Source organism: Gracilinanus agilis, chromosome 4 (assembly GCF_016433145.1).
Source record: "Gracilinanus agilis isolate LMUSP501 chromosome 4, AgileGrace, whole genome shotgun sequence".
NCBI classification, from domain to species: Eukaryota; Metazoa; Chordata; class Mammalia; order Didelphimorphia; family Didelphidae; genus Gracilinanus; species Gracilinanus agilis.
Genome location: NC_058133.1, coordinates 53,167,573 through 53,189,956, shown reverse-complemented (window position 1 = coordinate 53,189,956; position 22,384 = coordinate 53,167,573). Strand labels below are relative to the sequence as shown.

General features: G+C 35.4%; 1 protein-coding gene across 1 annotated transcript in view; it reads right to left on the bottom strand.

Moving 5' to 3' along the window:
- Window positions 1-19,506, bottom strand: part of ADGRL4 (adhesion G protein-coupled receptor L4) — a 143,146-nt gene extending 123,640 nt beyond the window's left edge. Inside the window, exons 1-2 of the mRNA XM_044675800.1 lie at window positions 19,383-19,506; window positions 16,940-17,089 (exon numbers count right to left, since the gene is read on the bottom strand). Of these exons, the coding sequence (XP_044531735.1) occupies window positions 16,940-17,089; window positions 19,383-19,404 (172 nt within the window). The 5' untranslated portion in view covers window positions 19,405-19,506. The remainder of the gene's footprint in view (window positions 1-16,939; window positions 17,090-19,382) is intronic.
- Window positions 19,507-22,384: the final 2,878 nt, after the last annotated feature.

Below are 22,384 nucleotides of genomic sequence, written 5' to 3'. Positions count from 1 at the left end.
ACATTAATGATATGCTTTAAAAAAATAAATGGTAAGACTATCTCATATTTTCTCTCCAAATTTGAAAAATTAAGAGTGAAGATATTGGAATGGCTTTTTATGAGGTAAAGCACCCTGTAACCTCTTTCAGAACCTCTTCATTAACACAGTACTTGGCACAAAGTCAGCTCTTAAGAAAACCTTATCTAGTGGAATCAAATGTTTTCTCAGCTTCTTCCTCATTTTCTTTAAAATAGAGAAATATAACCTGATTCTTGGACTTTTGAAGGAGATCTGCAAGTGTCTTCATTCCTACTTCTGCAATACCTTGAAGAATAACTTTAAAAAGGTAAAAGATGAAAAAAGGGACCATTCATGCCTGGGATGCTCTCCCTTCATGTCTGAGTACAACATTTATCTTCTTTCAAGGCTCAGTTCGAGTGCTCCCTCCTTGACCTTCTCCAACCCCCTCATCTCTCTCCAAACTGAAAGTTAATTTTTCACCTCAGATATTTTTATTATACTTTGCTTGGCTCTATTTTTTCCTTTTATCTCCTTATATTTGGTGCTATAACCATTTTTTTTGAAATGGAAAGTTCTTTAAAGGTGAATGGAGTTGTTGATTTTTAACTTTACATACCAAGAGCATATTTGTTTTGAATATAGCAGACAATAAATATTTACATAAAAGTAAAAAAAATCCCCCAAATTCTCAGTTTTCTTAAAGCCAAAATTCTTTTTAATCCATTTGTAGATCTTTGATCCCAAGATATCTTCACTATTTGAGAAGGTGATAACTAGTGGATGTCAGAGATAAATTAGAGAGCATTCCATAGTCTCTCCCATTTCTCAATTTACACTTATCGTTTCCTATAACCCATTCTCCTTTGTCCTCCTAATTTTATTTTATGAACCACATCATTTACCATATGCCATGCTATAACACTGATGTATAGATGAAGTAAATGCAGCCACAATTTGTGACATTTTAAGGTTATTCCATTCTATTTTCATGCTGATGGGCATGTGTTACGACAGGAAAACTCTGATGGAAAATTATTCCTTTATTTCTGCCATACCCAGCTGGGTTCAAAATAGTGAAGGATCTCAATTGCCCTACTAGAATCTAGACTTCATGAGTTTGAAAATTTACTTCCTCTCTTTTTTTTGCTGAAGAATTTTATTTGATGTAATTGATCAAAGAAGTTAGCTTTTCCCCCCCTGCAAACGCATATTTTAAGAAATTTAATAGGAGTCTGACTAAGAAGACTGGTTTCATGTCAGAGAGGTGAAAAGTCTTATCAAAGAGAACAAAAAATTTAAGCAGTAAGGATTCTAATTTTTGCTGTTTATTTTTCTAAAATTAACTATTCAATAGAGTTCATTCCATACCTTTGATTTGTATTAAGATTCCAAGATTAAGGGAAAATCTCTTACTGGAGTCTTGATTTGTATTCATTATTGTTGTTAAGTCATTTTCAGTTGTGTTCAACTCTTTGTGACCCCATGTATTTCTTGGCATGTATTTATTATATAAAACAACAAATATGCTCTAGTGATTCCAAGAAGTTCAAGAACGGAAACTCTTCTAAAGATCTTTCTTGCCAGTAATTCATTGGGTGGGGTCATTCTTCACCTTCAGGACCACCACTACCACACAGGCTCAGTCTTACAACCTACTCTCAAAATAGAAAGGCCACAATGTCAAAGTTAAAAAAACATCCATAAACACTCAATTTGGCATGAAAACCGGATGGTCATTGTATAGATCAATATTCAAATTGAGCTTTAGTTTTCATTAGAGACAGCACAGCATGGTGAATAGAATTCTGGGGAAGGTGTCAGGAATCCTGAGTTCAAACCTTCTGTCTGATACTAGTCTTATGTCTGTGGGCAAATCATTTAATCTCATTGTACCTCTGACAACTCCCTAGGTCATCTCTACTAAATCCTAGTCTAGCTGAATTCTGTGTTGATGGGAAGAATTTCCCAAACTGAAGAAAACATAGATCCATGGAATTTCTCACTCAGCAAGAAAACTTGTAAAAAACAGGGAAAATTGAGTATATGATTGTCTCTCTCCCAAAAAGCAACCTAAAGCAAATTAAGGATCACTTTAAATAAGATAATAAACAAGAGCTCTTTTATTGAGTCTTTTTTTTTTTGCAAGGAAGGTCTCAGTAAACACTGATTTAGTATGACTTTTCATAGCAGTTTCAATCTGAATTTTAAATGTGAATATTATGGATAAAAAGGGGCTGGATCTCTAACTTCAATTATAGTGAACTTCAGTGGGAGGAAACTCTCAAGCAATTCAAGTGGGTACCTGTTCTGCTACCAGTAGTTTTAAGACTTTTCAAAAGAGTATTGAGAGATGAAATATCTTGCCCAGGGTCACATAAAATAAAATGCATAGGGATACAAAGGAAACCAGTTATACAGAAATGTAATTATTAACATAAATATGTGAATATATGCATATATGTATGTATGTAAAATTTCATGGACCCCAGGTGAAGATCTCCTGTTCTTGATATATGTTGGCAAAATTACTCATCTAGTCTCACACATGCAACTTGTCTGTAAGGACTACAGGATCTGAAATTAAATGGAATTTATAATAAAAATGTTGTCAAGCAAGCATCAGGAAAAGGAGAAGATACTCAAGCAAGAGACAATCTTTTGTGAACCAAATTTATAGAGTAATAGTGTTTGACCTAACAGAAGACTTGTGGGGAAAACTCAATAATGAGGAAAAGATGCCTTCTTTTTTTGTCTTCAAAAAGCAGTGAGTGACAGGTAGAGCACTAGACCTGATGTCGGGAAGACCTGAGTTCAAATCCTTCCTCCAACACTTACTTAGTGATGATGCTGGGCAAGTCACTTAACATTTTTTTACCCTCCATTTCCTGTTCTATAAAATGGCCTTAGTAAAGGCTACTTAATAAAGGCTCACAGTATTGTTGTGAGGATCAAATGAAACATATATAATGCAGCTAGTCAACAGACATTCATTAAGTGCCTACTATGTGCCAGGCATTGCATTAACCTCTGGGAATACACAAAGAGGCAAAAGACAGTCCCTGCCCACAATCTAATGGTAGAGACAAGGAAATATTTACAAATAAGTGGTATATGGGATAAATCAGAAATGATTAAGAAGGGGAAGGCACTAGAACTGAATCAAGAGGGATTGGGAAAAGTTTCTAACAGAAGATGGGATTGATGGGATTTTAATTGGAACGTAAAGCCATGGAAACCAGTTGGTAGTGACAAGGAGGAAGAGTATTCCAGGTATGGGGGATGGCCAGAGAAAATGCCTGGAATTGTGAGAGGCAATATTGGTATTACTGTATTGAAGAGTACATGGAAGGGATGAAGTTGCAAGAACATTGGAAAGGTAGGAAGGGCTATCACTGCCAAAGAGAGACTTTAAAATTTGATCCTGGAAGTCAATAAGAGCCACTGGAGTTTACAAACTTTAAAACATTACATACATGTTAGCTATGATTTGGAGTAAAGAGATATGCGATTTTGTTCTAGAGAGTTCTTATTGACTATGTGATCCCAGGTAAGCCACAAATTTATTCTCACTAATTCTCAGTTTCCTTATTGATTAAATAAAGAGAAGAATTTCTATAATATTTTCTTATAACATTATTATTAAGAGGTTTATAGTCTAGGAAGAATTATGTTACTATAAATTATTTCGCTTAAAATGTAACATATAAACAATCTATAGACTGGAAAATAATAGCACATTACAAACACATGCTGAAATGAAGGTAAGGGAGGTTCTGATTATAAACACAACTGGGCAGATGCCCAACAGGAGCATTTGGCATTCACTTGGTATTTGCTCTGTGTAAGTGGATAAACTGTTTTCTTGCTTTATTAATCAGAAATATATAGTCTCGTATGTTTTATATGTGAACCAATTTATCAAATCTTGAGTGCTATTTCAGAAGACTACAGAGCTACTCAAGAAAGTAATAGAGTCTTCCTCATTGGTTAAAAATAAAGCATTTTGGAAATGACTAGATGGGGAGCATCTGGGTAGCTTGGTGAATTGAGAACCAAAGCCAAAAAAAAGGATGGTACTGGGTCCAAATCTGACCTTGGATACTTCCTACCTGTGTGACCCTGGGCAGGTCACAACCTCCATTCATTAGCCTTTACCTCTCTTTTGCCTTGGAACCAATATGTAGCACTGATTTTAGGATGAAAGGTAAGGGTTAAAAAAAGAAAAGACTAGATGGTTGTATATATTTATTCTTGTCTCCTTTCATTAAATTATGAGCTTCCTAAGGGCAGGGACTTTGACTTTCTTCTTATCTCTGTTACTTAACACAGTACATGGTAGGAGTTGAATAAATGTTTATTGATTGATTGTTAACCATTTCTTGGGTGTGACATAAGGGTAAGAGTTAAATAAATAAATTTTCTGCTTCTGCTTCTTAATATAAAAAAGAGAGAATTTGTTCCTCAAGGATGAGATCAGCGCAGTTTTAATTTTACCAAAGTGCTGCTCTTTAAGAGGTCCACTTGCTAATGTCATGGTTTGTTTTTCTTCTCAAATTTTTCTATCTTGTATTTATCAATTCTAAATTTCATTCTTGTTTAAAAGGAGAACCCAGTACTTCAAATGTCCTTTGATTTGTTTTTTTTTCCTGAAATATTTCCTGAAAAAACATTTTTTCAATGTTTTTGAATTCTCACCCGGTTTTGTTTAACCCTAGAATTTCACAAGCATATCCTATATTAAATCATTTGAGTTGATCATTTAAAAAACAGTGTAAGCTAACATAAAACTGTACAAGCAAATCTAGTGGGATACCACTATATGTTGACATTTAAACTTGAATGATGCTATATAATATGATCGGTGAAGTGATATTTGGAGAGTCAGGAAATCCTTACTTCAAATCCCACCTCTGGTTCTTGCTAGCTGTGTGACCCTGAGCAAGTCACTTAACCCTGTTTGCCTAGTCCTTGCCCTTCTGTCAGAGCTGTTATTAAATCAGAAAGCAAGGGTTAGAAAAAAAATAATACATGTACTATGCACATAATAGGACGATTGTGAGTTTCAACTGGGATGATGGCTATACAACATTTTGCAAACGGTAAAGTGGATTATATCACTATTACTATTACTACTACAATTATTATTCTTTTTTAGTTGTTAACCTACATTAGATATTTATTCAGATGATTCTGTCCAAACTCACTGAGAAAAACAAGATCAAAACTTGATTCAGAATTACTCTTTACTTCATTGCTATAAAAGAATTTACACTTGCTGTGATTTAACTTTTTTAAAGTTTTGAAAATAACCTATTGGCAGAAAAATAACTGCTTCCTGATGAAAACTTTCAGAAACATTTTTCTACAAATAAACCAGTTTCAAAAATTGAAATCTAAAGTACATCTGATAGGCCATACTCCTCCACATCCTGGTGTATAACAAAATTGCTGCAATGAACATAACATTAGTTGAACAAACATAAAGCCATAATCAAGCATCTGTTTGTCTGCACTGCGCTCCATATGCACCAGAGTGCTGTTCTAATTTCTTTGGTATTCTCAATGGGTTTCTCTGACTATATGCCTAGAATTAATCTTCAGAAGACAACTCCATATGGCATAAGAAAAGTTAACATTAGAACCTTTGTGACACAGAGGACACACAGCCCTCTTTTAAAGAAATAGTAATCGGTCATTCACACGCAAGAACTACAACCAAAAAAAAAATTGAAACAATCAGTGACATCTTTGCTTCTGTTTAATCTAAACAATCCATCATCAGATTTTTGACTCAAATTCCAGACTGAATAACTAAACATCCCTTCCCAAGGCTGATTTTTCAAATAATAAATGTCATTCAGCCACAGATCCCTATAGTGGATAGAGTCCTGAGTTTGGGTTCAAAAGAACTGGATTCAAATCTTGCCATTGCCACTTTCTAGTGTTATGGGGATTTGGAAGGGATATTGTCAGAGACTTGCTAGGGAAGTAATATGGGAATTAGGTAGGATGTAATAGGGAGATGCAGGATATAATATGAGGCTGAAACTTTTCTCTGTGCCTTGGGCATCTCCCTAGGAATTAATGACTAAGTCATTTATAAAGTCTAATCAGAATATGCACTTATGTCACACTGGGATGTCCCTCTGCAGAAAAAAAAATATCCAGTCCATACTTCAAGTATTTGTTTAAATAAATTAATATTATATTTTAACTTATATGCATTCTACAGAAGTAGGAATATGTTTTCTGTAGAGCAGTGTCTAATAAGTGCAGAAAACAACTCAATAATCATGTTTTGATTTTGATTTTCATGTAGTATTTACACATTGAAAATGGAGACATATATGTTAACCAGTAATGATAGTGTAGACAACCAATCTAGTTAGGCAAGCCAAACATTTTCTGGGCCTTAGTTTCTTAAGGAAAAAAAAGGAAGAATTTGAAATCAGTATTCTTTAAGGTTCTCTGATTCTAGAAAAACTACTAATTATTAGAGTGCTATGTGGTATATTAATTCAAGTACTCTCTTCCTTTTTACATATTAAAACAACAGAAGAAATCATAATTTTCATTGTCCATATGTAATTTCACAATGATCCTATTAATTCATTATGTAAATCCAAAATTTTTGCAAGAATATTTGGATAGACATTGTTTTATGCACGTTCATGATATTTCAATGTTAATTCAAATGAAAAAAATCCATCTTAAACTAGAATGACTCAACTAAACTTGATTCCAATTATATAAAACCCCACTCATCAGACAATGAAGAGGGATTGTTCAACTTCCATGTTCTACAACAAAATGGTGGCTTCCTTCCTCATGTTGATTACAACTGTGATTAATTGCAAAGTTCAAGGTGAAGGAATAGTATGGTTCCAGGCATGTATGGTTTCTTTTAACCTAGTCAAGACACAGTGCCAGATATTTCAATTAACACGCACCAAGGTCACAAAATCAATTTCTTATCAGCCAAAAACACTCATACTGTAAATTTTATTTTCAAACTATAATCTCTAAATTAAATCTATGTCCCTAAAAAATACAGTGCAGAAACTCAGTCCTCAGGTTTTCTCCCCGATAGCATTTTCACAAATGGCACAAGGCTTTGTGCTCTATATTTAGAATACAATGTTTGGTTAGATTCTGATCTTGCTAGAGAAGGTCATTATCTCTATCCATGGCAAGTAAAGGCCCAAAGTGTTAATTTCCTCCCCAAAGTGCTTTGTATATACAAGATTTGACCAATTTTTGACATTCTTTTAGGCAATGTAGTTGGGATAGTTTAAAAAAATATATACAAAGAATTTGGACAATGATATGCCAGCTTGATTTCTGCATGCAATATAATGATATACAAGGACCAAAAAATAAAAAAATAAAAAAAGGAAAATCCATGGTTGAAATAGAAAACAGCACCTGATCGCATTAACTATAATCCATGTAATAGAACTTATCAGTAATGAAGTCAGTCTGACCAATAGTTCTCAAGTTATTCACATTTTAATGCAAAAAACATCTGAGTGGTATCTAAAGATATCATCTTCCATTATACTTCTCTGTAGCATTTTTCTTCATATTCTAATTCCTCTGACTAGAACATTTTCCACCAGTTTCTTTCTCAGACCTCACAAATATGAGCATCAAAATGATGATTTAAGGCTTGCGACCTGAACAATTCACTCTATGGCAGTGGGTCTAGATAACTAAAGGTAATGCAGTCAGTAATCTATCCCAATAACCTTGCCATAATATTTTATTATTTAGTGAAGTATACCTTCCTTCCCGAAAACAAATCACATTTTTTATTTTGTAAAAACCTCTCCAAAATTTACTGTTAAATTTGTGATACATTTATACAACTATAAAATCCATTTTGCTCAATACTCTTTCATATTTCTGCCTAACAAATTAGACAAATCTATTTGTTACTTCTGGGCCATGGGACCAATTTGATGTTTGATACAGGAACACAGGATATAAAATCATATCTCTGGCAGACAGAAAGTGGAACATTATCTGAGATAATACATTAACAGCTTCTTAAGTGAATTTCCCTACATCCTCTAAACGTGTAATCTGTTGGTAGATTTCAGAGTCACTGAAAAGGATGAAAAGGAATTTTCCTAGAGAAAGGAAGTTAGTAACACTTGGCAAGGGTTAAAACACATTTTTTAATTAAACAAATACGTCTCCCTATACGAATAATCAACTAGACCTTCAGAAACCCTCTTGTGACTTGGGGGGGGAGGATAGATTATTTTTCAACAATATACTTCATATGTTTAGTTGTATTCAGATGCTAGTAATAGTCCTTTTAAAGGCATAAAGAAAAAAAGTTTCATTCCTTACTGACTCATACTCAGAGTAGGATAAGCAATATTATAAAATTTAGTGAGCTACAAGTCCCTCAAACAGTATACATACATCCAAGCACAAAGATATTTCAAACAATGAGTGAGAGAAACATGCAGCCCCATGAAGATATTCCCTATATTTAGAAATGACACTTGAAAGGACCAAACCAATGACAATATGGATATATGACTAACAAAAGTCTATTCTTTTGAGCAACAAAGAGAGTAAAACTCAAAGAAGCCAAGCAATATTCCAATATTATAGAACAGTTTCTGAAAAAAGAAGCAACGTAGTATAATGGACAGAGCCCTGAGCTAAAAGTTAAGAAGAACTGGACTTAAATCCTGTCTCAGACATTTATTAGCTGTGTGATCCTGGAGGAGTTGTTCTAGTTCTTATTTAGTTTTTCTATGCAAAAAAAGAAGTTGACTTAATGACCTCTAGGATTTCATACAACTCTGAATCTATGATCTTATTTGTAGAACTGGGAAGAGAGCATGGAGTTCACACACCAAGGTGTTAGCATCCCATGGGGCATGTTAGATAGATGTCAGGAAATTGGGTTCAAATCCCACCGCTGACACTTATTGGTTATAAACCAAATCATTTAATCTCATAAAATGGGGATATTAATGTTGAGTTTATACCTCTTAGTAGTTTTATGATACTCATATGAGATCAAATCCAATTCAAGAAGAATGTAGTTAAGATATACTGTGTATAAGGCATGGTACTATACTTTGGGAATTATAAGACAAAACAGTAAACAGACTCTGCCCTTGAAGAGCTTATATTTTATGTTTTAAGATTCTTGCTCATGAAAATATTAGCCTAGACACTTCTAAAGTCCTTTTCAACTCTGAGATTTTAATTCTGATTTTAGTTACTGAGTTTTTTTTAAACTTCCATAAGGAGTGAATCTGATGCCTTTGGATACAGCTCATTTTATCTAAGAATAGGTCTCATTGTTGGGCATCTAAGTGGTATAGTGGATACAGTGCCAGGACTGGAATCAGAAAGAATTATTTTTGTAAATGATAATCTGGCTTTGAACTCTAACTGGTTGTGTGACCTTGAGCAAGTCACTTTAGTCTGTTTGCCTCAGTCCCCCATCTGTAAAATGAGCTGAAGAAGAAAATAACAAACCTCTTCATATCTTTGCCAAGAAAACCCCCAAACAGGGTCCCAAAGAGTCTGACATGACTGAAATGACTGAACAACAACAACAAAAACCCTCATTGTTAGAAAGATTTGAATTGAGAGAGAGGAATTCCATATAGATTGTGAGGTCATCTCAATGATCCATCTGGCGAGTGCCATTTTCATAAGATCCTAGAACACTATATTTTGATATGGAAGGGATGTTAGAGGGCATTTGGAGGAAGCTGAGGCTCAGGGCTTCTTGTGATTTGTCTGTGGCCATACTTCTATTAAGTGCCCAATTTTCCTGACTTCAATTCTGGCTCTCCATCAGTAACTACTGTGAGCTCAGTTTTCTCAACCACAAAATGAAAGGGAGGAAGGTGGATTGGATGATTATGAAAGTCCCTTCCAGCTCTAAATTTGAGATTTAATTCAGGACTCCAAACCAGCCAATTATTTTTTTGAATTGCTCTAATAGTTAGTATATTTTGCCTTGTATCAAGACTAGATTTGCCTCTCTGTAATCTTCACACATGGCTCCTAGTTCTGTGCTTTGGGACCAAACAGACTAAATCTAATTCCTTTTCACTGCTATTATGTACCCTATGAGTTTGTTCTTCTTCAGGCTAAGGGTTCACAACTGATTCTCATATGATATATTTCCTAATCCTTTTACTATCAGAAGAGATGGTCCCCTTCTGATTGTGTACTAAAACCAACATTCCAAATTGACCTTAATATTCTAGATGTGGTCCAGTCAGCCGTGCAACATAGTTTACTCATATTGAACTTGTGTCCTCTGGTAGCACTTTTCAATACTCATTCAATTTCACATTTCCTGTTGCATTATGGTTATTTTGTACACATATCATTTTGCCATTCCAGGGTTGTAAAATCCTCAGAGAAAGAGACTTCATCAGATTGATCTGTTTTTATCTTCCTTCATGATTGGCCCAATCATTTAATAGGTACTCAAGAAACACTTTTTGAAATGAGCTGAATTATCCTGGGTTCAAGTCATACCTTGGATACATACTAATTGTGTAACTACTGACATGCAATTAAATCTCTCAAAGTTTCCACATCCCTAAAGGGCAGGATAATAATATCTTATTAATTAGTCCAAGGATTGTTATGAGTTGAGAAGGGAATGCTTGGTCCTCTGAGCTGCAAATGCCAAGTTACCAGTCAATTCTCATTTAATTTCTAATTTTTAATTTTAAAATTGGGAAAGCACTTTACAAATCTTAACAGACCATAGAACTCTGAGTGACTGCTGTTATCATTGCTACACTTAAGCTGTCACATAATTTAGCATAAGACTTGTAAACATGCACCTATAGTCAATATGCACAAAATCTACAAAACGATTAAAAATTTCATTTTTATCAAAGGTTTGATCAATCTTTTGATAACAAAGCTTTTATTTTCACAATGCCTATAAATAACAAATCAGCAGCAATCAAAACATGTATCAATAACAAAAAAGTTCCATTAAAAAAAACCAAAGCTATATGTTAACTATACAAACTCTCCGTGAGGTGATGTTGCAGCAAATATAAAGTTTCAGTAATGACTTTTTAGAAAAAGTTATAGTCTTGGGGCAGCTGGGTAGCTCAGTGGAGTGAGAGTCAGGCTTAGAGACAGGAGGTCCTAGATTCAAACCCGGCCTCAGCCACTTCCCAGCTGTGTGACCCTGGGCAAGTCACTTGACCCCCATTGCCCACCATTACCACTCTTCCACCTATGAGACAATACACCGAAGTACAAGGGTTTAAAAAAAAAAGATATAGTCTTTGACCTCATAGAAGTTATAATCTAGTGGGGAAAAAAGACACATAAAAGTGACTATAATACAACATGATCAAAGGAAATTCAATAAAAGAAATAACACTAAAACTCTCAAGTGATTCTGGAGGGAGAAAATCTATTACTTATTGGGCTGAGAAGGAAATCAGGGAACCTTCGATGGATGAAATAATATGGGCATTGCATATTAAAACTGGATTATTTGTGAAACCATACTGTAAAAGCTTTAACAACCAATTTTGTCCTTATATAAGGGATTTATAAGTAGGTACCTTCTGCTTCTTTGTAGAGATGGCAGAATATGAAATACTGAATATATTTTCAAACGTTTTTGATATATTGGTTAGTTTTTCTATTTCCTCCCATCTTTGTTATGTTATTGTTATTATTATATTCAATTATGATATGCCCCCATTCATTATTATAAAAGATTGTTCTTAATGATGGAGCGAGAGGAAGGGCATACTGGTAAATGTAGGTGACAGAAGGATGAAAGACATCAGTGAAAATGTACTTTTAAAGAAGTGAATGATATGTTTCTTGTACTTTACCTTTTCCTACCCACCCTAAGCAACAAAGTGATAGAGCAGTAACATTTCTCCAAATTCAATCATTTGAAGGAAGAAGGAAAGGAAAAAGAATCAGAAGAAAATGGGACAATTTTCAAATTGGATCACCAGTTTCTGAAAATGAGAAGAGTTGGCTATCGATTATGTTGATTTTCTAAGAAATGGGGGAACTCACATTCCTCATTCAAAGCAAATGCCATTGGTTTTACAAAAACAAAAGTTGCAATCTTAAAAAGTGGATAAGGCAGGAAGCCCATACAAGACACCCAGAAATACAGACCACTATCATGCATTGGTGAAGCATTCATGTTGCCCCTTTGCTCTCCTTCCAATCTTGTGATTACCAAGCAAGAGAAGATTAAAATAGACTCAAAGCCCCACATTCAGGGTCCAGTTTTAATCTCTAAACAGCTCAAACAAAGAGACAGAACTGAAGGAAAACTGGAGAAGGCAAAGCTTTCCCTTTCATTTCCCATGCAAAATGAAGCAAGTCCCTGTAACACATCTTCCAAAAATGTTTGTTCCTATTGTAGCTCTACCTTCAGCTTGGACTGTATGATTTCTTTCCCTCTACTTTGTACACAACTGCTACTTTGCCACAAAGAAGAAAGAGAAGATAAAGGCTTCATGTTTGTGGTTGTATATGAATATATGTATCTATGTGATATTTTCAGACTGCACACAATAATGTCAAGGTTTGCAAAGGGAAATTCTGCATTGCATCTTCTGATACAAGTGATTTTAAGTGATCTTAATCCTTTAATGCAGATTTTCTTAATTTTATCTCATATTTCTGGGACTCTGGGAACTGAGATGGGAAAAATGCATAATCTCAAACTGGAATTTAGCATAATTCAATTATGAATTATTAAAAATATTATTCTGAGAAAGGGTCCATAGACTTCACCAAACTGCCAAATGGGCATAGGGGTCCAGGAAACAAACAAACAAAAGGTTTAAGAGGTCTTGCTCTAATGTGATTTCTGAATCAGGCAGTTTTAAATTATTTTAATGCTCTTCTTTTTAAATGCAGAATCTGGCAGCTGAACTTCAGGAGAGAGGGAGGCACTTGTAAGAGGCAGTGGATAGAATACTACAATTGGAGTCAGGAAGATCTGAATTTGAATCCTTCCTCAGTGACAGGAAACAAGCCATTTTAACTAGAAGTGTGAGCCTGGCCAAATTGTTTGACCTTGTAGAGACTCCATTTCCTCATCTATAAAATGTGAGTAATGGAATTAGGGGTGGGAGGTAGAAGAAAATAAATATTTGTTAATGAACAATTTTAAAAGTGGAAGATTAAAAATCATATTTAAAAAATACAAATGTTCCTCTTTAAATAGAAAGATTCACGCATTTTTAGTAGAGAAGTTAAAAACAGCAGACAGTAAAAATACTGTACAAATGAATGAATATGCAAGTTCCTTTGGATAAGACAAGGATTTTTTAAAAGCACGAATAAACATGAACTTGAAAGAAAAATCACTGACAACCGGTATATTTTTATATCTAAAAAAATGTTTTACAGCATGAAAAACATGCAGACCAAAGGACCTTGAACTATTTTTTTCTTCATAGAAAACATTTACTGCTGTTTAGTTGGTTATCAACACAGAGAGAAATAAAAGAAAGAAGAATGCATATACTGGGTAATGGTGGAGGTATTAAAAAAAACTATTAAAAACATCATTAAAAGCTGGTTGCCAAAGGTCCAAATGGAGAAAAATTATTGATGTTAATGATGGTAATTATGACAGTTGCCACCGACCTATAGAACAAAGTGGGAAAGCTGCTTACTAAGAACTGTGTTCCTGGCAATAATGGCTAGAGAGGAAACATATGCAAACGTGATTGATGGGGCTATTTTGAAGGTCACTGAACTATCAAAATGTGATGATGCCATTCAATTAACTACCCCATAAAAATCCAAGATTATTTATTGAAAAGAATTTTGTGGAGTCTGTAGAACAGCATATTACAAATTCCTGCTGCTTGTACAGAGCAGGCAAACGCCTGATCTAATGTACTATTAAGCCATTGTAGCTTTGCTCTACATATTTTAAGCATTAAACTAATTATGATGAGGCTTAGCCTGACTATGCTGTATATTTAATCTTTTTTAAGAGCCTATCAAATTGAATCACACAATACAACTTGTTTATGCTATAAGCAAACACATGCAATATTAACAGTGCTCAGTACACTGGCTTAATTAGAAAAACCTCACTGTTATCTTAAATACATTTAGGGGTATAATATTACACTGTTCTCATCTGAACTTGCCATTTAATTATATTTTAAACGTAATTTATGTGACTTGGAAATTTGTTGGTGTTTTTTTTTTTTTTGCTATGTTGAAGATTGGTCTCTTGGCCCCTCTTCAAAGGAATCACAAGAATCACAGAATTAAGAGTTAGAAGAAATCCCAGAAGCCCCCTAGACAAACCCATAGAAAGAAAGGAATCCCCACAATAAGGCAACTGATAAGGAAACATCTAACCTCTGCATGCAGACCTCCAAGGTAGGGCAACTCATTCCTTCTCGAAGTAGCTCATTCCTCTTTAGTACAATTCTAAGGCATTGGAGTTTTTGTTGTTTATTTATTACTGTTTTTTTTCTCCCTGGCATCAAGCCTGAATTTTCCTTTTTGCTTATTTGAAAATTCCACTTCTTGGTATCTCTGCTGCACAGTTGGAGTAGGCTGAGCTCCTACCCTCCTTGATCCCAAGACAATGGGGATGCCATTAGGAAGCACCAAGAGAAGTAAAGACTATTGGCATCACCATCAAAATAACCTGGGCTATTTTATTTGCTTTCCATGCTTCCCCACCAAACTTATTCTGTTCCTCCTTCAGTTGCTGGTGACTCCTTTGGGGGTCCACTCCCTCAGTGCACCTGATAGCTGAAGCACTCCTGCCTCTTGAAAATCCACCTCTTCCATAAGGTCAATCAGTCAACAAGCATTTGTGCCAGACATTGGGTTAAGCATTGAGGGTATGATGAAGTGAAATAGTGCCTGCCCTCAAAACATTTTTATTCTATTGAATGAAACATATAAAGTCTCCCCAGTTTGAAGAAACAAACAGGTTTTAATTCACAAATGCAACTGCTAAGACCATTTTTATTCAACACCTCACAGAATGAACATATCTTTTTCCCTTAAATATGGTCAACACATGGTTTAATATTCGAACATCTTTATAGAATACTAGCAGGGAAAGAACCTCAGGCAAATTCACAACTGAGAAAAGATAGAGTGCTAGAAATTCCCATCACTGAGATGAATAGGATGGATGCCACTTTGGGTAATAGCTTTGTTTCAATGGCTTCTCTCTGAGCATGGCTTTCTAGGTCTTAATGTCTTTGTCTGACCTTGCCACCATTTGCATTTTTCCACTGTACCATTGGTCAATTGATTGTTATTACCAGCTTATGAGCTCCTGTCTCAAAATGTCTGTTTTTCATGGTTACAGGGCTTAGAGGTAAAAGAGGTCTCATCTTCTCTCAGAACTGTAATTAGAACGAGATGACTAGGGCTTTGTCTCCAGGCTATTGAGGCAATAGGCACAAAAGTTCTCATCCTTATTCTGTGGTCTGCTTGGGTTCCCACCTCTTCCCATTGTGATGACCATAGAACTGTGCCACAGTGTTCTCTTGTTCTTTGCGTCACCCCTGGATGGTCTTTCATTCTTTATGCCATTACCATTACCTCTATTGAATTTGTCCTAGAGTTCTAGTGATGACTTTCTTTAATCCAATAGCCTTATCTTAGAGGTGAGGAAGGCAACATAAAAAAAATTAAATGGCTTTGCCAAGGTGATAAATAGTGTGTGTGGAGAATTTAAACCAACATTCTCCATCAATGTGGTACAATGGAAATCGCACTAGCTGTGGAGTCAGAAGACCTGAATCACACAACCTTTCTGGGTCTCAGTTTCCTCATTTGTTAAATGAAGAGTTTTGATTAGACAGCCTCTCAGGTCCATTCCAACTCTGGATCTTGGATCCTAAGACAAAATATAGAAGTTTTCCCATAGTATCACTGTCTCTCAAGACACATTATATGATGCTGGGTTTCCTTGCAAAACTGATAGCTAAGGTCAAAATTGGCTGGTCTCACACAGAAAAACCCAAGACCCCAGATTACCACTTTGGGTCCAGAGGGTCTTCTTAATTAGCTTGTTGATCAATTAACAAGCATATATTACAAGCTTACTATGGACCAAAAACTGCCAAGCTCTGGTTACAAAGGAAGGAGACAAAGAAAAAGAGGGGGAAATCCCTGTACTCAAGGAGTTATTATTTTAATAGAAGAGACACAATCTATACAAGTAGATTTAGACACTATACATAGAGAATAAATGGGAAGATAATCTCAGAAGGGAAGACACTAGCAGCTTGGGCAAATGTAAAAGGTCTCCAGTACAAGATGGTCTTTGAACTGAATCATGAAGGAAACTAAAAGCTAAGATGCAGAGAAGAGGAAGGAACACTTTCCAAGGAGGAAGGAATTTGAGGTTCAACAATCATCAGTGTATTATGAGGGAGGTAAAATTGTGGGTAAGGAACACGTGACTATTTAAACATCATAAAGAAATATTTCCTAGTGGGTTTGTGTGTGTGTGTGTGTGTGTGTGTGTGTGTGTGTGTGTATGTATGTTTGTGTGTGTGGCTTTCCTCTGTGGTAACTGCAATTAAGGTGTTCTCCTTCCCTCCATGCAATTAACTACCTTTCTGAGATCTGTTTGGCAAATGTAATGGACCGAGGGATAGTCCTCTAAGACAATTATTGACAAGTGAGCTGTAGGAGGGAATCACAGGTACACACAACCCTTTCTCCTCCTCTTGCTGCCTTCTATCCCACAAAGGGAGAAGATATAGAACAGGTCCATTTCAAATTCAATATTCTTTGTGCCAAAAGTCTTATCTATGGCAATCAAAATAAAAAAAACAACCCATAATCTATATAAACAGTAATGCAAAGAAAGCGTAATACTTGTAGTCCACCATTCTGTCCAAAACCATTTAAAAGGCTATGAGAGAATATTTACCTTTACATATTGTTATTCCATTTCCTGTAAATCCTGCGACACAGTAGCAGCCTTCAATTCCATTTCGAATCTCACATTTCGCATGTTGGTCACACGGGGTCTTGGCACAGTTCTGAGCAAAGGTCCCATCCAGCATAGTGGACAAGCATACTAAATGAAAGGAGACAATTAAAATATATTTTTTCCTTTTGTTGTTCTTAAGACAATTAGGAAGATTGCAATTCAAACCATATTAACACATCTATTGAAAAACCATGAAATTTCAAGGGCAAGGGTTTGAATCTCGGCTGTCATACTGATTGCCTATTTGAGTTTGGTCAAACCCCTTAACCTTTCTGAAGTTCAATTTTGTAAAATGTAAAATGAGAAGACTGGCCTCTCAGGTCCCTTCCATTTCCAAATCTATAGTCTAATGTTCCTATGAGTGGTCCGGTAAGCAATGGATTTCAATCATTTTTGTTAAGAATATCAACATAGTCTTGCTTCTTCAGCTTGGATACAGAGCCTTCAATTAGTCTATTATCATTTACTAAAATCTATTTCTCTATCTGTCTGTCCATGTCTGTCCGTCTTTCTGTCTGTCCATCTGTCCATCTGTCTGTCTCTATTTCTAATCCTGTCTCTTTGTCTCTGTCTAAAACTCTATCTATATTTATCTATCTGTCTGTCCATCTGTCTATCTGCCTATCTATCTATCTCCTGTCATCTATACATCCCTGTGTCTCTCTCTCTGTGTCTGTGTCCATCTCTTTTTCTCTGTCTTTGTCTCTGTCTCTCCGTGAATATCATTCTTTGATAGCAAGGATTGTTTCATTTTCTGCTTTTTGTCTGCTTAGCCCCTAAAACACTGCTTGACAAAGAGGAAGTACTTAATAAATGCTTGCTGAGTGGTTGGTTGGTTGGCATACTGGACCCTAGACTCCCTCAAGCAGCTTACATTCCATGCTCCACTACAGAGTTGGAAGGAATCTTAGAGACTATGTAGTCTATCCCTCACATTTTGTAAATGTGAAAAGAAACTGAGGCATAGGTAGGTAAAGTGACTATCCTAAGGTCATATAGATGATCACAACCTCTCTTCAGGTTATTTTTAAGTTAAATTAAAGCAATTTTAAATTTACTTTCTTGGAAATTTCTCTTTTTAGTAGTCGATGGATAATGTGCTTGAAAACTCTTACAGCTTAAAACAGTCTATTTTCTTTACTTAACTCAAAAATTCATGGCATGTGATATGGGAACAATAGTGTCTATTTCACACATGAAAAGGGAATCAGACATTTTAAAATGCATTTATTTTAAAAAAAGAAGATAATTTCTATAATTCAATAAGTGACTGAAACTTTCCCCACAAATCTATTTTCTGTAGCACAAGTTTTAAGATTTTTAGTCTTTACTACCCACAGAGCAAAGACCAATCTTCAGGAAATGGAAAGACGCATAATCTGGAGTAACTTAAAAACAATGAAACAGAGGACAGAGCAAAACTTTATCTCTAAGTGAATGAAAATAAAGTTGGACATAATCTTTAGTGGACTGTTAAGAAGAGATAAGGGAACTCCCTGGGAAGGCGCAATACCCTCCCCCACCTTTTTAAATTGTTGTTCCAAGAAGCCTACTCACAAGAAACCAGCTTGGGGCTGGGTAGTTATGAGTCATATAAGTTATTGTTCCAAGAAAAGTCAGGAGATAAATTATTCTTATCTGGTAGCAAAAGATTCCCAAGCCAAATCCAAGCCCTGGACAGGAGCTAGATGTGACCGTATCTAACTCAAAATCCATTTTCTCTCCATCAAATGATTTATCATCTCCATACAGAGCATTATTTAAAAGGAGGCATTCAAATGAGCCCCAGTGCTTGTAGTTCCTCTGACTTGAAATTAAGATCTTTCTAAGGAGCCTGTCCAATGAATTTGCCACTTGCTGTAGGAGTTTGGGATTTAGCAGTTTCTTGTCCTTTTCAGGCTTTCTTTGCCAAGGGAGAAAAGAAAGACGTAGTTTCTCAGGGCAGAGGACTAAACTTTTGAGCTGAGAGATCCAGAAGAAAGCCTGACTATGCATATGCAAATTAAAAATGTTTTTAATAACTAATTTTATATTTTTATGCAATTAAAAACACTATTTTGAGGAGTCCAGAGGCTTCCCCACACTGCCAAATGGGTTCATAATACAAAAGAGACTAAGAACCAGTGTTTTGGTGCTACAGAGGACATTGGTGGTCCCTTAGTCTGCTCACTACATTTTATAATTGAGGAAACTGAGGTTCAGATAGGAGAAATCACTTATCTAAGGGCAAATGGGGAGTAATTGGCAGGATTGGAACTGGGCTCGGGTCCTCTGGCTCCAGACCTTGAGCTCTGAGCTACTCTGCTCTCTCTAAAACCATGCACAAATAAAATACTGTGTGTGCCCCTGCTCCCTCCCAAAGTCAAGGCTCGCAACTCACCTAGGAGTAGGATCAGTTTCATTGGTCACAGATGAGAAGAGCTAGACCTGGCTTTGTTGGACTGGGACTGTTTGGCCGCTCCAGTTGTGGCTGGCTAGAAGCTGGTTCTACCCTTGGACCCTGGAGGCAGCTGGCTGGGGGTCAGCTAGGGGGAGGAGGTGGGAGCAATGACGTTCTTCACTTCCTTTAGAGACTTCCCGACTGTGTGTGTGTGACTGTGTGTGTGTATGTGAAAACAACAAAGCCACCTCCCATGTCCGTCCACCAAGCCTCCATCCTGATCTGGCCTGATGCCTGGTCTCGCAATGTCCTTGTTACTGCTCCAAGAGCCTTGTACATCCTCTTAGAGAATCTTCTTCCCATCCCTCCCCCGCTTCCTCTCCACAGCCATCTCACTTACCTTAACGGTAATTTAGTCTAACACTCTCATTTTACAAATGAGGAAACTGAGGTCAGGTGAGGGCTAAGTGAGTTGCTGGTTGTAGGAAGAGGCAGAACCAGAATCTGAACTTTTATCCTGTGACTGTAAATCTCCCAGAGACCTCAGGATCCTCAAAGCAAACCAATCTGTGCATCTCCACCCCAGACCTAACTCCCAACCCTATAACATAGCAGCAACCCCTTTTTCCTGTGTATGGAATCTTCTGTCCAGCACAGGCTCACATCTACTTCCTACTACCTTTGAATGATGGCATTTTTATTCTTCTAGTAATTTAAGAGTGTTTAGCTTCTCACCTGTAAAATGGGAATGTTTCCTGATTCCCCTAACAGCCTCTTAGAAAGGTGGTGAGCATGATTTGTCAAAGAGTGGGTCATAGATTTACAAATGGAAAATAAGAATCTTAAAGGTGATGTCTGATCTCATTTTATAGGAGAGAAATCAGGATCAGATCAGTGAAATGTCCTACCTAAAGACACAGAGCTAGTAAATTTCAGAGCTGAGACTTGAATCCATTTTTTTTCTTTTTTGCAAATCAGATATTCTTTCTATTGTTCCACAGAGGATTCATATTATCCATAATATAGTATAATGTAATATGATATGATATGATATGATATAATATAAAACAATAATATAAACAATAATTTACAGGAACTATATTTTTTGTAATATTAACAAAGATGATATAGATAGCACAAACAATAATTAATAATTGTATTTTAGATCAATATAATGATAAAAATTACATAATCATAATATAAGGAGATGGGATATTTGTTACACATTAAATACATAATTTCCCCAATTCTTGAATGTAAACTCCTTGAAAGAAGAGATTGTTTTATTTTATTTTGATTTATCCAGTGCTCTGCCCATAATAATAGTTTAAGAAATATTTGTTGAATTGAATTGAGAGATTCTTTAGTTTCTCGAACATTTATGTTTATATGATGTTAGCTGAATAGCTAACATCAGAATATATACGGATGAATAATCCATTCTGGTTTAAAACCAACCTTTTTATTTTAAATTCGACCAGCTTAATTTTGTTTCAGGCTACTGTATCATTTCCATGTTTTGATTCGACTCCTCCTCATGGAGATATAGCTTATCTCTTGTCAAAATATACATACATAGTGAGTTCAGTTTCAACATACACATATTTACAACTTCATTTCAAAAAGCACATTCATAAACATCTCTGTTTTTTCAAAGAACTGAGCCAAATTCTAAACCAAATTCTAAACTAATTCTAAGATTCTGTAGAGAATGTGCATGTGTGTATGATAGAATAACTATCAAAGAAGTAACAAGGGTAAGGCAGCTGAAGCATTTGCCAGAGTCATGCAAAATTATAGGAGTACAGAGTATAGTATTCTTTCTAATTATTGGTACCAGTAATTATTAAACCTTACTGGTACCAATAATTAGAAAGAATACTTTACTCCTTTCCCTAAATGATTCATCTATTCCTGGGCTCCATAAGTAATTACTGTTGTAATGGAAACATGAGAGAGCCAATTCAATTTCAGATATTCTATAAAATACTTTACTCTGTTCAATTCAGTCTCCACACACAAAACAAAACTTGGTGTTGGTGGGTGGTGGTGATTAAAAGGTGAGTGGAAAATGTTTAATTTTAGCCCAAATAATTATGTCATATCTTTTTTCCCCTCTTTTATTGACAGATGGAAGTTTAACTCAAAACAGCATAATTCTCTTCAAAGGGGAAAAGGACTCAGAAAAAATAGACAATGTTTTATAAAAAAGCTTTCAGTTTTAGACTGTTCTTTTATAAATCTCAAAATTACTTAGCATATTTTTCCTTAAAAATTAATTTTTTCCAATAATTAAGAGCGTCACTGTGTGATTTCACCATTATCTTTTTGATCTACCTTCTTGAGGAAAAAGAAAAAGTTAAATTTTTTTTTTAGGAAAATAGTTTGATTTGAAAATTCTAATCTATGACCAAAAAATACTCAAATAAAATATAAAGGGATTCCTAGAATTACTCTTAAGGGAGATTATAATGAATTAAACATAAATTAATTTCCTATAGAACTATGGCAACATTCCTCAAATAGGGATTATGATCCCAAGCTTCAGTTACAAATCATCAATGATTTGAAATGGACATTTCAAACTAGATGCTTTAGAGAAGTCAAATGTTTAAAATGGAACTCCTAAAGTTTCCTTTCTTCCTAATTTCCCTAATACGATCAAGGCTACTGTCACTTTATTAGACTTCCAAGTTGGTAACATTGGTATTGTCCTGGATTCTTCACTCTCCCTCGCCCTACAAAGTCAATTATTTGCCAAATATTTCAATTTTTTTTCCTCCACAACATCTCTTGAATCTGTCTTCTCTTTGCCCACACCACTATCATTTCATCATCCACCTCCTAGATTATTGTAATAATATCATAATTGTGCTCTCTGATTCAAATAGCTCCTCCACTCCAATTTAAGTTCCCAAAGTGATTTTCCTTAAATATAGATTTGATATATGACTCCTCTGCTCAGTTATCTCCATTGTCTCTTGTATAAAATATTATGTCCT